General features: G+C 42.1%; 1 protein-coding gene across 5 annotated transcripts in view; it reads left to right on the plus strand.

The window, feature by feature from the left end:
* Nucleotides 1-18,016, plus strand: part of PPP2R2C (protein phosphatase 2 regulatory subunit Bgamma) — a 267,643-nt gene that overhangs the window by 66,867 nt on the left and 182,760 nt on the right. Inside the window, exon 1 of one of the 5 annotated variants that reach the window (XM_054030915.1) lies at nucleotides 13,208-13,703. The exons of 3 other annotated variants lie outside the window; for them this stretch is intronic. In XM_054030915.1, the coding sequence (XP_053886890.1) occupies nucleotides 13,634-13,703 (70 nt within the window). In that variant the 5' untranslated portion in view covers nucleotides 13,208-13,633. Of the gene's footprint in view, nucleotides 1-13,207; nucleotides 13,704-18,016 lie in introns of those variants that run through there. One more of the 5 variants, XM_054030918.1, reaches the window with a different exon arrangement.

An 18,016-nucleotide genomic window follows, 5' to 3' on the forward strand; every position in this document is an offset into this window, starting at 1 on the left:
TTGCTGAGACTGTTAAACAAAGGGGCCAACAGAGGTGGACATTTTTGTAATGTGGATGCCATGCTGTAGGTAGAGGGCAATGACATTGAATGGGTGAATAGTTTTATCTATCTGCATAGCTGGCTGACAGCAGGAGGTTGTCAGATCAGTCTTGCGTCAGTGACATTTCAGCATCTTCAAAGGCTTCTGTTTGGGTGGCAGGATGTCTGTATGACAACCTAAGTTAAGCCAGTTCAATGCGGTAGCGATGACAATCCTGATAGAGCAGAAACATGGCAGTTAACAATTGAGACGAGGAAACCAAGTGATTTTCGGTTTAAAAAGTTAGTGTATTCTTAACAACTGTTAGTTTAATTTTGTCATAAATGAGTTACTTAAATGATCGAGGCAATTTGCAGCCTTGCACCAGTTGAGAACAAGATGATTGCAGTGGTAGGGTAATGACCAATGTGCAGAAGGCACACTTCTACAGAAGGTTTGTAGAGCTAAGGTTGAAGGAAGTAGAACATGAGGCTGACCACGAACAAGGTTGGAAGATGAAACTTTGAGAGATTTAAGAAGCCTAAATCCTCCCATGCTGACTCTTGCCGAAGGAAGAAAACGTGCAAGGGACTGTTGGAGATGGAAATCCATTCTATGCCTCGGCTACATTGTAGTCATGTGAATCTGCTTCTGGGACTCTTACCCAGTAGGGACTGGATTTAGATCACCAACCCATCAATTAGGGAGCACTGGACAATCCTCTAATTATGACTTTCTGATTGGGGCTGAACTTGAACCATTGATGTAGAGGGCTGCAGTTTATGCTTGCTGTAATTCTGGGAACCCATTCACTATGAAGTAGACTAGCATAGAATGAAACCAAAAATTACTTTCTTATTGGCTCCTACAAAACATTCAGATGGTATGTCTTGGAGCTGCTAATCCTGACTCTGGGACTCCCTCAATGCCAATTGGCAGAGGGCACCCCATACTGTAACTCATATCAGGCCTGACATATTCATTGCCCCAACACACCATTGTCATAATATGTATCTGAAAGGTGTCACGTAAGGTATCATGTGTAAACTGGCGAGACATTGGTCGTGAAAATCACTGTGATATGTATGTATGGGTTATACAGAATGAATGAGTTTTATAGATGTGTGCTGGAAATATGTTGTTAAATGTGTTGGGCAGTCAGAGTATAAAACCAGCCGGCTCTAGACAAAGGAATGTGTATTTATCTGACCAGCTTGGTTACAGGCAGAGAACAATGAAAGTACGTTTACATATGGTAAACAAAGCCATCAAGCTAACGAGCGAGGGAGAAGACTATTTAACAATCATTCTGGGGGGGGGGGGTCTTCCTGGCTCTTGAGGCAAAGACAATGGACTTTGAATAATAGAAGGGGAGCGAAAAAGACATTTGAATTATTCATCAGTTGGGGACATACAAGGATAGCACCCTTTGAGACTTTGAGAGCTGGATCCTCTTGGTCTGAAAGGCAAGAGGAAACTTGGTTTCCTGCTGGAAACTTGATGTAAGTCAGAAACCTACTTAGACAAAGATTGTAACTTGGTAAAATTAAGTTTTAGTCACTAGATAAGATGTTTTGTTTTGTTTGTAACCACACATGTTTCATTGTTTCTGGCTTAGTATCATTTAAATACCTGTTTTTATTAATAAATTCTTCTTTTGTTAAACCATCTCAGTGCTCTGTATTAACAGTGGAGGGTGAGTACTCATCTAACCTAACAGGCTGGTGTGTCTCTTTGGAGGCAGCAAACTTAATAACTTCTGTGGGTGTCTAGTGAGAGGGACTGGACGCTGCAGAGTGACGTTTCCGGGGAGCTCAGGAATTGGGGCTCACTGATTGCTACTTGCAAGACAAGGTTTAGACAGGCAGAGTCTTGAAGAGCTTGCTGGCTAGGCAGACCAGCTGGTGTGTTAGAGAACTGATGCACAGCATAGCAGCAGCAAAGTTCACTCCCGCTGAAGCAGAGTAACACAGTAGCTCACAATTCTATGTGTCTTTAGCAGATATGACATTCATGTCTCCCAAACCCAGAAAACTCATAGTTAAGGCTGTCATCCTCTCCATAACTCATATTTTTGTCTGTGAATTGTCTTTTTCCTGTAGAGCAGCATGTGATTTTTGAAAAAGCATTTTATTAAACCAATAAGCTGTTGCAATTCCTGGCAACCTTAGAGAAAGGTACAGTAGTTGTCGATACCCTCTAATAGTCAGGAGCCTCTGCGTGGGCTGAGGGAAAGAGAAAATTCCTTCTGTCCTCCAGCGGCCAGAGGGAGGCAGGGGATAGTATTGCACTGGTTAGTTAGAGACTGATGTGGAAGATGTAACAGAGGGTCCTGTGGCACCTTTAAGACTAACAGAAGTATTGGGAGCATAAGCTTTCCTGGGTAAGAACCTCACTTCTTCAGATGCAAGATGGAACTTTCAGCAGGCTCCAGGAACAGCAGCTTGGGAGGAGCTCCAGAAAGACTCTCCCCCTTACCTAGTAGAAAGGGGTAGGAGTGAGAGTTGTCATACCAGGGCCTTGCCTCAATACCTGGCTCCTTATTTTTCTAGGGTTACCATACGTCCGGTTTTTCCCGGACATGTCCGGCTTTTCGGCAATCAAACCCCCGTCCGGGGGGAATTGCCAAAAAGCCGAACATGTCCGGGAAAATGCCGGCCGGGCACTTCCCCTCCCGCGGCTGCTCTGCTCCTCCCCTGACTCTTCGGCTCTTTTTAAGAGCTGAGCGCTACCGGCTTCGCGCAGCCCCCATGCCTCCGGACCCTGTGCCGCCGGAGCCCAGGAGGGGAAGTGCCCGGCCGGGGGCGCAGGGTCCAGAGGCATAGGGGCTGCCCAAAGCCCAAGCGCTACCGGCTTCACGGTTTGCCGGGCAGCCTCCAGACCCTGTGCCCCTGGGTGGGTGCTTCCCCTCCCGGGCTCCAGCTGCGCTGGGCGGGGCCAGGGCCCGTGGAGGGTCCTCTTTTTTTATTTGTTAAATATGGTAACCCTATATTTTTCATATCCACCTTTGGCTATTATTGTTGTTGCAATTATTATTATTATTACCATCATTACTTATTTGTATTTCAGTAGGGTGCAGAGGCCCCAATTTAGATCAGGGCCTCCTTGCACTAGGTTCTTTACTGGCTCTACCAGGTTTTCTCCTTTATTTCTTCCCATCAGCTTCAAAAGTCTTGTATTGCATCTCTCCAGGTGAAAGCTGGATATGGGTCCTGCTGGATCCTACCAAAGCCATTCTGAGAATTGCCCAGTGGGGCTTACTTGTGAATATGTGGTGGGCCCTCTTTTGGTGCTGAGCATGTTCTCTTTATAGTCCTGCTAGTCCAGGGAGCAAAAAATGAGCTCGGAGTCTGAACTCTGATGCCTTGTGTTCCACTACTGCTAGATTGCTGGGTTGGCACTAGCAGTGGATTTTGAACAGTAGGGGTAGGTGAAGATACAACCATAGTACAATGTCGTGCTCTAAGAATCCTTATGAAATGTTCAGTGGAAAAAATATAGTGAGGATGCTGAGGAAAATTTGTTTCCACAGTCTGCATTCCTTGATAATGTTTGTTGGCTTTCTGAAATCCCCAGAGGCTGAGAGGAATTAGTTCTGTTACCATTTCTTTCTCTGGAGTATCTGGGCTAAGTCTAGATTATTGTGATTATCTATTTGTCATTAATGTAAATATGATCAATAATTTTTGGTAGGGTTTATTTTCAGGTTGAAGCCATGTTGATAGCATGAGGAGAATATCTTTAATTTTTCTGTGAGGATTTCCAACTGTACCTGTTAAGTTTCCCCAGCTTGTTGGGCTATACAGCAATGTCTTTTATTTTAGACATTCCTGATACTCCAACTGAATGAAAAAGCAAAGCAGGATGTATAATGAAGCATGACAGAGTTTTGGAGTTTGCAGTTGCTAATTAGAAACACCATGGAGAAATAATACTGACACATAGGGTGACCAGATAGGAAGTGTGAAAACTGGGGACGGGGGCGGAGGGTAATTGGCACCTATATAAGAAAAAGCCCCAAATATCGGGACTATCCCTGTAAAATCGGGACATCTGGTCACCCTACTGACACACAAATTATCATTTTCTCCATTTCAGGGTCATAGTCAACTTATTTCTCATTGCTGACCTCTTTTTTTTTTTTTAATGTCCCCTATGTCATTTATACTGGGACACATTTTTGGCAGTCATTAATTGTTTTTCTTTTAAGGTTAACCTATTAAAGAAAAAAAAAAAGGAGAAATGGCATGGCAGTACTGTATGTTATAAGGATGGCTATAATTTTTACCACCAGTATCTGCACACCAAAGGCCATTCCACAAGAAAATAAAGGACCATTTACAAGTATGTGGTAGTTTGTGTTATTCTCAATTGATGATAACTCTGTTTTAGGCATTTGTGACACATCCATCATAGTAGCAAAACTATTAGGTCAATTCTTCTCCCAGATACAGAGCATCTAATGCAAAGTTCCTGAGGACTTCAGAATAAGTGATACAAAAGAGAAGCATTTATTATCACTTTTGCTTCAGTTACCTTTATGATAAATTCAGATATAGGAGTAAAGTGAACACAGGGATTTCCACAGCAAGATCCTGAACCCTGAAGAAGTCCCTTCTACAAAAAGTTGAGTGAGTCTGGAGGCAAAATTGGAGAGTAGCTGTTTCTCACAGTATGATCCCCTGCTGCTTTACCCATTGAAATCAGAGATGCAGTCTGAATAGGGCAATATATGACTGTACAATACAATATCATTTATCTGAATTTATACAGGACAAAAAAATCTGAAAAAATAGCTGTTGGCCTAATTGGGGGAGTTATCTGGCAAACAATTTACATCCCACTACATAAGCTAGATGTGGCTAAAGGGAAAGAGTATCTGGTTCTTAAATATCCCAGTTAAATCTAGGATAAGTATAAATTAAAAGGATTTGGGTAAATATTTTTACTGTGTTTTTGTAACTGTGGCTCTAATTGTATATTTTGTCCTACTTTGTTACAAGGTGTGAACCAAAACTGGTGCATTGACTCTGATGCATTTTACAATTGTTTAGTATATTAGTAAAGGGCTACTGTGATGAGCACATTATAAAATCCTATGGGGATGGATAAATATTTGATGACTTAAGAAACTTAGAAATGTTCTGCTTTTGTTAGAATTTGCATAGCTTCTAGCTAAATATTTTTATTCATAGAATCATAGAATATCAGGGTTGGAAGAGACCTCAGGAGGTCTAGTCCAACCCCCTGCTCAAAGCAGGACCAATTCCCAACTAAATCATCCCAGCCAGGGCTTTGTCAAGCCTGACCTTAAAAACCTCTAAGGAAGGAGATTCCACCACCTCCCTAGGTAACCCGTTCCAGTGCTTCACCACCCTCCTAGTGAAAAAGTTTTTCCTAATATCCAACCTAAACCTCCCCAACTGCAACTTGAGACCATTACTCCTTGTTCTGTCATCAGGTGCCACTGAGATCAGTCTAGATCCATCCTCTTTGGAACCCCCTTTCAGGTAGTTGAAAGCAGCTATCAAATCCCCCCTCATTCTTCTGTTCTGCAGAGTAAACAATCCCAGTTCCCTCAGCCTCTCCTCATAAGTCATGTGCTCCAGCCCCCTAATCATTTTTGTTGCCCTCCGCTGGACTCTTCGCAATTTTTCCACATCCTTCTTGTAGTGTGGGGCCCAAAACTGGACACAGTACTCCAGATGAGGCCTCACCAATGTCGAATAGAGGGGAATGATCACGTCCCTCGATCTGCTGGCAATGCCCCTCCTTACACAGCCCAGAATGTCGTTAGCCTTCTTGGCAACAAGAGCACACTGTTGACTCATATCCAGCTTCTCGTCCACTGTAACCCCTAGGTCCTTTTCTGCAGAACTGCTTCCTAGCCATTCGGTCCCTAGTCTGTAACAGTGCATGGGATTCTTCTGTCCTAAGTGCAGGACTCTGCACTTGTCCTTGTTGAACCTCATCAGGTTTCTTTTGGCCCAATCCTCTAATTTGTCTAGGTCCCTCTGTATCCTGTCCCTACACTCCAGCGTATCTACCATTCCTCCCAGTTTAGTGTCATCTGCAAACTTGCTGAGAGTGCAGTCCACGCCATCCTCCAGATCATTAATGAAGATATTGAACAAAACCGGCCCCAGGACTGACCCCTGGGGCACGCCCCTTGAAACTGGCTGCCAACTAGACGTGGAGCCATTGATCACTACCCGTTGAGCCCGACGATCTAGCCAGGTTTCTATCCACCTTATAGTCCATTTACCCAGCCCATACTTCTTTAACTTTCTGGCAAGAAAACTGTGGGAGACTGTATCAAAAGCTTTGCTAAAGTCAAGGAATAACACATCCATTGCTTTCCCCTCATCCACAGACCCAGTTATCTCCTCATAGAAGGCAATTAGGTTAGTCAGGCATGACTTGCCCCTGGTGAATCCATGCTGACTGTTCCTGATCACTTTCCTCTTCTCTAAATGCTTCAGAATTGATTCCTTGAGGACCTACTCCATGATTTTTCCAGGGACTGAGGTGAGGCTGACTGGCCTGTAGTTCCCCGGATCCTCCTCCTTCCCTTTTTTAAAGATGGGCACTACATTAGCCTTTTTCCAGTCATCCGGGACCTCCCCCGATCGCCATGAGTTTTCAAAGATAATGGCCAATGGCTCTGCAATCACATCCGCCAACTCCTTTAGCACCCTCGGATGCCGCGCATCCGGCCCCATGGACTTGTGCTCGTCCAGTTTTTCTAAATAGTCCCGAACCACTTCTTTCTCCACAGAGGGCTGGTCACCTTCTCCCCATACTGTGCTGCCCAGTGCAGCAGTCTGGGAGCTGACCTTGTTCGTGAAGACAGAGGCAAAAAAATCAACAAGTTGCTTTGAACAACTCATTCTTCGTAACATGTTGATGAACAGATGTGTGGCTAAATCCCATTGAACTTTGAAAATTTGAAGGGAAATTTATGTCTGTCTTGTAAATTTAACTAATGTGTTCAAATAGAAGAAATGATTTGTATGTGAAAAGATTGTCAGCCCAAAGAGAATATTTAGGATCCAGATGCTCTTTCCTTTGGCTGAAATAAAAGTTTAATTGTTCTAATGATGATCAGATTGGGAAATTTGGAGTCATCTAATGAAATGGGACTTAGTGCATCATCTGTTCCTCATTTTAACTGTTTGGAGTTTAAGTCTTTCAGGGCCATATCCTGAGATCCGTTTCTAAAAAAACTCCTGTTCACTTCCATGGGACTTCTATGTTTGTGGCATTGTAGTAATATATGGCCCTCAGTAAATAATAGCCCATTAGAAAATATCTACAAGAAGGGTACAGCCCTGTTTATATTCAGGGCCATATTTGAATCCTCAACCTGGCTCTCTCCCAACCTTTGCTTCCTTCACTCCTGCTCTCTCGCTGCTGGGCATCTCTGGTGGAAATCCCATGATCAGGCTGACTTCCTCCACTACAAATTCATTCTCCCCTTCTTCAGTTCTTTCCTCTTCCTAGTTAAACACCTCTACTTCTGCAACCCAATTGAATCCTATATTCTCAGTCCCTGTTGCCTTTGCAGCATGTTTGACTCACTCCTCAAGCTCTCCCCATCTCTCTGCACAGGATCTCACTGATTTGTTCCAAGAGAAAATTAACAAAATACAACATGACCTTGCCCCTCCACTCAGCTTGCCTTTCCTTCTCTTCCAACAGCTTTCTCCTCCTTCTCCCCATCACAGTTGCAGAGGTTTCTCCTTTGTTCCCCTTCTCTGTCCCCTTCACTTGCCCCAGTGATCCCATTCCATCCAACAAAATCTAGGGGTTGGAAGTTGAAGCTAGACAAATTCAGCTAGGATATAAGGTGTATATTTTTAACAGTGAGGGTAATTAACTACTGGAACAATTTACCAAGGATTGTGGTGGATTCTCAATCACTGGCATATCTAAATTGAGGCTGGATGTTTTTCTAAAAGATATGCTCTAGTTCAAACAAGAATTGTTTTGGAGAAGTTCTATGGCCTATGTTTATTCAGGATGTCAGACTAGTCACACTAGTTTCTTCTTGTCTTGGAATCTGTGAATGAATCTAATGCATCAACCATAAGTTACCTGCCTTCACTATCTAGGCTCTTCACAGCCTATCCCCATCCTACTTGTCATCTATCATTCACTATCAAGATGGTTGATTCCTGCCTCCAGTTGGACCATGATGCCATCCTCCATCACCCATTTGTTATATTTTCAAACAAGCACTTCCATGTTTGTTTCCTGCATGTTCCTGGGCATAGTGGATATAAATCCTTTATTTATGCTCCTCTTTAACTGTGTTGTTTAAGGGAGTTCACTCATGGCTCCCCTGTGGTTTCAACAGATGTCTATTTTGAGCAATGATTTGTTTGCTTCTGGTTAATTGGATAAACAGGAAAGTGTATGAATATTTTATATGTAGGGTAAAGTTCTAGCCCCATAAAAGTCAATGGCAAACATCTCATTGACTTCCATGTGCCAGAATTTAGATCCAAGTGTCTAAAGATGGTGGTGGGAAGGTCCTCTTGGTTTAAGTTATACAAACTGTGGGCAGGGCCGGCTCCAGGCACTAGTGAAGGAAGCAGGTGCTTGGGGCGGCCAATGGAAAGGGGAGGCATGTCCAGGACTTCGGCGGCAGTCCCTCTCTTCCTCTTTGAGCTGCCGCCGAAGTGCCGTCGAAGAGGGAGAGAAGGACCCGCGGCCAAATTGCCGCAGAAGAATGAAGTAGCGCGATTGAGCTGCCGCCAATTGGCTTTCTTTTTTTTTTTCTCTCCCCCCCCCCCCGCTTCGCTGCTTGGGGCAGCAAAAAAGCTTGAGCCGGCCCTGACTGTGGAAGTTTGAATAATTTGAAGTTTAACCTTGAATGTCCGTTAAAAAATTTCTTATTGCACCATAAGAGCAGTGGGATGGACATGAGCTCACAAGGTGAAATCCTGGCACCAATGAAGGTAAACTAATATGGGGATAATATTCAAGCTTTCTCAAATTGATTAGGAGTATTTTATACAAAACAAATGTCATTAGTTGCAGAGTCTACTTTCTTAATTTAATGGAATGCTAGGTATAATTTCCATTTTGTTATATTTATAGGATCTGACAGTACTCTATGAACTGTAGCTAATATTGTCATCAATATTTATGATATACTAGTTTCCTACAAATATAGAAAAATCAAAATTGCAACTTGATCTATATACTGAAATTAGATGATATACTTCATACTAATTGTGCTTCTCATTTTTAAAGAGTCTTTCAAAGAATGAACTAGCAACACACCTGTGGGAGTTGGATAGAAAGCAGCACTAGAATTTAATAGGTAAAGAAATAAAGGAAAAGAGATTAAGTAACCTGACTCAAGTGACAGCAGGAGACAGTATTAGAGCAGAGGTTCTCAAATTGGGAGTGGGGGTGGGTGCAGAATGTATTCGGGGGAGGGGGGAGTGCCAGAAGCTTTAGGAAAAAACCTTACTGTGCACATTTTACCGACAGCAATGCATAACTAGCAAAGCTGATTCCTCCAGGCATATCAGGTCCTCAGATGGCGCTGTGCATTTGACTCTAGATGGCGCTGTGCATTTTGACGGATTTCTGTTAAGCTTGCATAGTATTATGCCAAGTTGTTGTCATCTGTACCTTAATCCGTTTGCTACAATGCAGTGTGCACATTTAATTGTAAGCATGGACCACAATCACAGTTTTGCTTTTACTCTTATTACAATAGATAATTGGCTCATTTGGACAACAGAAAAGAACAAAACCCTCAAATGAAAAACAAAGAAGCCAAAACTGATTCAAGTGAAGCACCACTGTCACATATATCTGTATATGTACTTGTGTGTGTGTGTGGGGGGGTGCATAGGGCATAAACTACTACAGACACAAATTAGGGGGGTACGATCAAATACGTTTTAGAACCACTGTATTAGAGGGATTAGAATTTGCTTGTTATTACTTGTATCACAAGAGAGGCTGCAGTTGAGATCAGGGGGATTGTGTTCTAATTTAGATAGTTGTATAGCCCCCATTACTGAGGTATCTGATCTCTCTTTAATGGGAAAGGGTAGGAAAGTACTATTATTTCCATTTTACAGATGGGCAACTGAGTCACAGAGAAACCAAGTGACTTGCCCAAGATGAAACAGGGAGGCTAGCTGAGCAGGGAATCATTTCTCAAATCCTGGGCTAGTACCCTGACTGCTGGACTATCCGTCCTTGCTGATGTGCTAGGCACTGTACGGGAACCTAGCAGGAGACTCAGATAACTTGAGTCCTAGTCCAGTGCTTCAACTACAAGACGACCCTTTTCTGGGGCAGACAGAAAAGTGTATATTTTATTTGTGTGCATTTTTGCAGTTCAAGGTAATTGCTAGAATGTCTGGAGACTAGATTAGAATTGTTATGTCTTTGCAAATTGGCAGTGGCATCACTGGTGATGTCAAGCCTCAAAGTGCCATGTCAGAAGTCAGTATTTCTGTTAATGTTGTGGTTTTAAGTGACGTTTTAAATGCAGAAACAGTATTCATGGAATGGCCACTTTGAGGGTCAGTATGTGTGGTAAATACAGGAAAAACAGTCTTGTGATGGAGTAGTCTGCCATCGAGGGCAATAGTGCCAAGTGGCAGCCCATCCTCTCCACATGGCTTGGCCCTTTTAAGGGTTTGGAAGGTCTCAATAGACACACATAGTGACCTAAGGGTCATGCGAATGAATGGTGATTAGGGAAGGAGTCTGAACACGATACCTTTAAGGACCTGATACCTTGCAGAGGAGGCAGTGGAAGGCTCTCCTCTGACCAAACCAACTGGGAAAGAGTTGGGAGAAGGAGAGCAGCGTAAAAGCTGCCTCCTACCTCACAGTAACTGGACGCTGACAGGGGAAGGCAGGCTTGCTGAGCCCTCCAGATTGAAAGGTTAATTGGAGAGGGTGATCAGCGGAAGGGAGTTGGCCACAACTGACTAAGCTAAGGCAAGAGGCCTGAGATACAACCTCAGTCCCAGAGAGAGAGAGGGGGCTGAGGGGAACTGCTGTTTGAAGAAGAGAGATACTGACTGTCTAAAGGCAACAGGCAGAGAGCTGCTAACCGTATGATCCAGCTGCCACAGGGAAGAGCTGAGACTGGCTTTTAGAAAACACTTCTGTAGTTGGTCCCAGGAGAAGCTGTGAGGAACTGCAAAGTCAGGTTGGGGGCAGCAGGCTGTAGATCTTGTGGAGATACCGATGAGTGACGTAAAGGTAGGAGCAGCCCAGGGAAAATGGTGGAGAGACTGAAGGAGTGGTGCTTAGTTGCTTAAACAGGGTCCCTGGGCTGGAACCCAGAGGGGAGGGTGAGCCGGGTTTCCCTATCTCTCCCCTGGACCAAAAGGAGAAACGTGGGTGTCAGGAGTAAAAGAAGCCAAGAACGGCAAGTGCCTGATAGAGGCCGGGTGATGGACTTGAAAGACATTAGATTTTGAGTTTCCTATTTCTGGACTTTTCTGTTATCCCTGGAAAGGGAATGGACTGGGGAATGAAGTGGCCGGAGGGCTAGGTCGAGCACCATGACAGACTGTTGTGGCACCAGAACAACTACATGGGGCACTAGACCTGGAGAAGCCCTGCAACAGTGCACCCAGGCATGCAGAGGTGCTCTAAAGGTGGGAGGCATGATGACAAGTCTATACAGTGATTGGTGGTAACTTTAAAACACAAGCAGCAAATATCTCCATATCTACTTGAAGCACTGTTCTTCTACCTGAAATTTGAAGGTACAATGTTTGCTCTGCAATGCTGATTATAACATGAGGTTGTGCTATATGTGTGTTTAATCAATGATAAGGTGAAGTATCTGTCTTCATTTCCTTTACTCAGTGCTGAAAACTTTAGAACCCTATGATTAATATTATCTATCCTAGTGATCCCAAACTGGCTTATATAGCACTAATCTTTCTGCTTACTTATATGGCCCTATCACAGCGTTGTCAGACTCCCTCACAGACTGTAAATGAATTTATCCTGAACAACCGTCCTGTTAGTTACAAAACGAAGAGCTGAGATGCAGAGACCTTACCACGATTTGTGCAAGGTCACACAAGAAGTCTGTGGCAGTTCTGAGAACTGAACTCGGATTTCTTTTGTTTTAAGTCCAGTGACTAAACCACAAGACTGTCTTTCTGCCGTAATAGTACTTCAAGGCTTTTGTGACTGGTATTCCCTCTTTCCTCTTCCTACACTAATAGTGGACCCTGGTGCACTGCCGTTTGTCTTAATCAGATCTGTATATTTCAAACCACAGTGTTGCTAGCACTGCCTCAAATATTAGTCTTTTAAAACAAGCAACTGGTTAGTACATGTAAGAGCTTGGTCTGGTGAACTGGTAAGATTGCCCAAAAGTTTGAGGAACATGGCTGGTCTATTCACTTGAAAGAGTTCAGTAACATGAATCTCTGTAACTAAACATGTTTAAAAGGCTTTGGCAAAAGGACGTTTATTTTACATTGCAAATTAATGATATTTCAGTGACACTTAAGAGGCTCATTCCCGGCATTCCTTTCTCGGGGTGAGGGAAAAATACAGTGGGTGAGAACAGCAGCATTAAGGAACTCCCTCCATATGTGTAATCTGCAAGCATTGCCTGTATCCACGTCCCCCTACCTGTACTATCAAGTTGCTAAGAAACCTGAGATTGTTTTCTGTTCGTTCTTGCTTTTTATTCTTTCATACATTATAATTTGCCTTTTAGTATAGAACTGTGGCACGTAAACTCTGTATTGGGTTTATTTCACCTCATATTTTTCTTAAATTAATTGTTAAAAGATTAGGAAATCTTTCATAGGCAGCTTTTGGCAGCTCACTGGTGTTTATACATACTGACACTGAATGATTGTTGCTTTTGCTACTGCTGATAGTATTGACCAGTACCAAATTGTCCTTCATGTTAGCGTGGAATGTGTGTCAATGCAAACCTATTTAAGCAGCCAGAAGTTCCCTTCCCCCCTATTTAAATTTTTCATTGCCCATCTCACCAGCAGAAGAGCTAAAATAATTACCTGCAGTCTCATTTTTCACTTTACTACATGCAGATGTGGTGTGGTTGGGTAGTGAGAAGCTGACTGGGAGGGGCCTGCTCTGATGCAGCATAGGCATATGACAGCAGTAGCAGCAACAGCAACCACAGAGCTTCACCGGGCAGCCTTTGCTGCAGTACGCTGATTACCACTTTCTTAGCATCCGGCAAGATTCCACAGCAGCAAGCACTTGGAGCAGACTCTGCAGGGGAGCTTGTTTAAGGAGGACGTGACTAAAGAATTGGGTTAATCTTTAACTGCAGGAGAAGTGCCTGTAGTTTCTCCACACAGACACCCTCCTGGGTTTTTTGCATTCTTAATTTATTGGAGCTTTTGTCCCTCTTTCTTTTTTTGCAATTATTATTATTCTTACTTATTTATTATTCACCCCCCAAATCTGTGCTGCATCACTAGCTCTCATTATGCGGTGCTCAGTAGCCCAGTCTGTTCTCCGCCTCTGCTAGGCAGTGGCAGCATGGATGGTGCTCTTGTGACGACCTCTGCTGATTCTATCAGTCCACTGCGGATAGGCATGCTGAGTAATCCTGCTGTAAATGGGCGAGGACACGGACACACGGAAAATTAACCACAGCTTTCTTCGAGACCACAACTATGTGACTGAAGGTAACATAAATGTTGTCATTATTCTCTTCGTCTGCTCTTGACTGTCTGTGCTTTCCAAGCAAAGAATGCACTGCATGTTTGGATATGTGTTTTAAAAAATTCTGTGTAGTAGATGGTGCAGAATCAGTTTGGATTTGTTAAACCCAAAGGGTATTCTGTCATGCTGCCACAATATACTGAACTACATGTTAGAGAAGGTGTTACATTATGATCAATCTGCGCTAGTGAAGTATGCAGCACCTAGCATTGCATGCCTAGCAGATGCACTGGAAAAGATCAGAGACAAGTGATTGTTTAAAAAAAAAAAAAAAGACAAGACTTGCTAGCTCAAAACTCAAAAATAATCTGTAATGTTAACTGTATTGGTGGTTTACTGAAGGATGTGCATCTAATTTTGACAGTTGTATCAGAACATCAGAGACATTGTTGTGTTGTTTGTTTCCTTGAACACTATAAATCTAGAAGCAATATGTATACATCATTTTTGGAATACTAGTGGCTTCTTCCCAGCCTCTATGTACGTGCAAAGGATTAAAGGAAAAGAGAGAACTGCAGTTTGAGTCTTTCAATGGCTGGTAGCTTGTTACATAAAAGAGGATGCACCTGTAGGTGACAGATATTTTACACTGAGAGCCAACTTACCCAGGTACATAGCTTGGGTCGTGATACTGTACAGCTTCATGTTTCATTGCTGAAAAGTTGGTTGTAAAAATAGGCCATGATGAGATTGCTTGAACAGAGGAAATGTATGCTTATTTGTAGATCATGGACTTCTAAATACGTATTTGTGTGTGTGATTTTAACAGTGTTTTGCAGCAATAGCAGCAGTATTGTAAGTGTAGTCTTGTGTAATAGGAGCATATTTAACATCATGTTCAATCAATACCACTTGAGATTGAATATCTGGGTTGTGTCGTCATTTGATCAGTGTTTAGTCATCTAATGCTGTCATGCTGCATCCTGAAACTTGATCAGCTGAGAATAGCTTGATTATTTGTGATTTGCATTTTTTTTCAGGATGCAGAGCACAGCAGGATTATTTATCTGCACTAGAAATACAAAGCAGATTTTCAAAGAGAAAATAACAAAACGCTGTGCTTGTGGCCAGTATGATCATTTGGTAATCTTGCCTGTAGGGTATTTCTTGCTTTTTGGTTCATGTTTTCTTGCATTCTTCCTTGTTGGTTTTTTTGTTTTTTGTTTTGTTTTGTTTTTTGGATCATGTTTTGTTGTTTATAAGGTGCTTTATGATTACTTTTTTTTCCCACTCTTGAGCTGTGATTACTTAAAATAACATTTGACAAAACTTTCTCTCTTAAATGTATACCAGAGTTACAAAGATGTACAGCATGACTTCTGCAGTGAATTACATGTTGAGGTTTTAATGCATATTGGTGCACTTTTGGGCCTTTGTTGGGATGAAGACTGCAAGAAGACAGGGTACATTTTAATATGTTTAATAGTTTTGGAAACTTTAGGGAAACAATCCCTTTGGATTTTGTAAATAACATTTTGTAAAATATGTTTGTGTGTTGCAATATGTGGATTTTAAAAAAAATTATCATATCTAGTCAGCATTGCTGAGTATATTGCTGACTCACTTTTTGGCTGTGGCTCACTTTTTAGCTTCAGTTGATATTCAGAGCAGAAGGTAGTAATGCTCTTCCATGATTGTTATGCGTGGACTGACCTGCTTGAATCAGATCAGAACAACCCTCGAACAGGAATGTCAGCTGTAGCTATATTGTCTTTATGACCAGAAATCCGGATGACCTATTTTGTTGATTGAACATGAGGAATGGTGGAGCAGAGGAAATCTTGTGTTAGGAAATTGTTGCTTCAGCAGCTCCATCTAGTGTAACACATCTCAGGGAAAAAGACTGAATTAGGAAAAATTGACATACAACTCTTCTCTCCTCCATTATCTCATAAACTTCACACCTGAGAGATAACAACACACATTAAAAGACCACACGGGTCAGTAGCAGGAAGTAAGGAATAAGCCTTTCTTCTCTGAAATCCACCATGCTCTTGAGGATACCTTCAGTTTTAAAGTCCCATAAAAAGAACCACCAGTAATTCTAATTAATCTCTCACTAATGTAACTTTGCTAGAACATATACTGGGCATGAAGAAGTATTTGTTTCTTTATTCAAAGATTTTGATCATTGAAATAGCCTCCTAAGATAACATTTCTCCTTCATAAAAGTCCCAGGGGAAGAGCAATCATCACACATTATCCTATCACACTTCAGTGTTATGCATGAATTAATTAACACAGAAGATTCAGGCAAAGAAATAGAATTAGCATTGAATATCTTTTGGCATACAATTTTGTTTTGGCATAAAACAACTCTTGGGTTTTCTTTGATAGGGTGTAAATACAAATTTCCTGTTACCCACCCCCCTCTGCCATGAAAGTAGATCAAAGCAGAGGTTTTGTGATCCAGTTGATTTAAAATAAACAAGTCTTGCTTTTTATTCATAACATTTTTAAAAATTACCCATTGTTTTGATGTATTTGAGTCCACATGTAACTTAATTTTTTTCTCCTGTACTCATACATTTAAAACTGCTGTAAAAGACTCCCTCAATCTTCACTTCTATGCCTGCCACGCCATACAGCAAACTAAATTCATTTCCAGAAATAAGGCATTTCTGACCTTTTATTTACTTTTCCCTCTCCTCTCCTTAGGGAAAATAGATGAACAATCAAGAGGACACCTGAAGTTAATTATGGCATTGTTTATCTCCCCCCCCCCCCCCATTTCAGTGCATGGATAACAGTACTGGTATAGAGCTAAATGACCAAGTGACATCCAAATTCATACCTTATATGAAAATGATGTGCCAAATCTGGCTCATTCTACTCATGCTAGTGGACCAGTTGATTTCAGTGGTACTATTTGCATGAGTAAAGCACACAGGATTTGAGCATATACATTGGCTACTTGTAATGCCAAGGTAGCTCTTCCAAGCAGCATTGTTTATACATCATTTATTTATATTGGGGTTATCTGGGCTAATTATGATTCACCTTAATTTTTAGAATTTAGGTTATTTTAAAAACTTCGTTTGGCTTGTCAAGGTTCTTCTGGGAAGTAGGTTTTAGCATAATTGTGTCTTGTTTGGACTTGATCCTGCAATTGTGTTTGCAGATTTCCACTTAAGTTAATGGCATTACAACAAGCATTAATTTGGGCCATTTTCTCATTTTAGCTCCTAAAAATGTTTTATATTTGAGTGATTTTAAAAAACAAGAAAAACTCAAATGGCCAGTTGAAACATAAAATGTATTTTGCAGTTTTCATGTGCAAGAGGTAGATTTTTAAAAAAAAATTTAAAGCTGAATTTCACTGCTGTTATATTTTTATCAGTACTGTTTCTGCACTTGCATCCTAACTCCTGGACCTGTGCGAACCATAGGGATGTCATTTGAAGCAGAGAACAGTTCTCCAGTGCTGGGAAAATATCTTGTAAAGATCATGTATGACCTGTACAGCTATAGAACATCGTTAAAGAGAGGAGGGAAACAAGGAAAAGAGACAGGTTAACATAGGACAGAACAAGGAGGTGAAGAATAGAGGATTAGGGCTATTGTAACACAGACTAAAACAGGAAAGGCAGAAGATGCTGTTTTTCAAGTAAAGAAACGGAGAGATACCAGAAGGGAAGAATGGAAGAAGAATAAACTAGATTTGGAAGCTCTTTGGGGCAGAGAAGGTTCTTAACATTGAACCTCAACCATGCCTGGGATCTCTAAGTATAACTGTAATACAAATAATAAAGAGTAATAATAAACTATCAGGAAAAGACCCATAGAAATGAGAAGTAGAAGAGAATATGGTAGGGGTTCTCAACCTTTTTCTTTCTGAGGCCCCCCCCAATACGCTATTAAAAACTCCATAGCTTACCTGTGCCACAACAACCGGTTTTCTGCTTATAAAAGCCAGGGCTGGTATTAGGGGGTAGCAAGCAGGGCAGTTGCCTGGGGCCCCATGCCACCGGGGCTCCCGTAAAGCTAAGTTGCTCAGGCTTTGGCTTTGGCTGTCTGCCCTGAGCCCCAGCAAGTCTAATGCTGGTCCTGCTTGGAGGACCCCCTGAAACCTGCTCATGGCCCCCCCAGGGGGCCCCGGATCCTTGGTTGAGAACCACTTGAATATGGTACAGTGCTATCTAGAATTAGGGTGACCAGAGAGCAAGTGTGAAAAATCGGGACAGGAGGTGGGGAGTAATAGGAGTCTATATAAGGAAAAATCAGGACTGTCCCTATAAAATCGGACATCTGGTCATCCTATCTAGAATGGATCAGA

The sequence above is a fragment of the Malaclemys terrapin genome, chromosome 5 (genome assembly GCF_027887155.1).
Source record: "Malaclemys terrapin pileata isolate rMalTer1 chromosome 5, rMalTer1.hap1, whole genome shotgun sequence".
NCBI classification, from domain to species: Eukaryota; Metazoa; Chordata; order Testudines; family Emydidae; genus Malaclemys; species Malaclemys terrapin.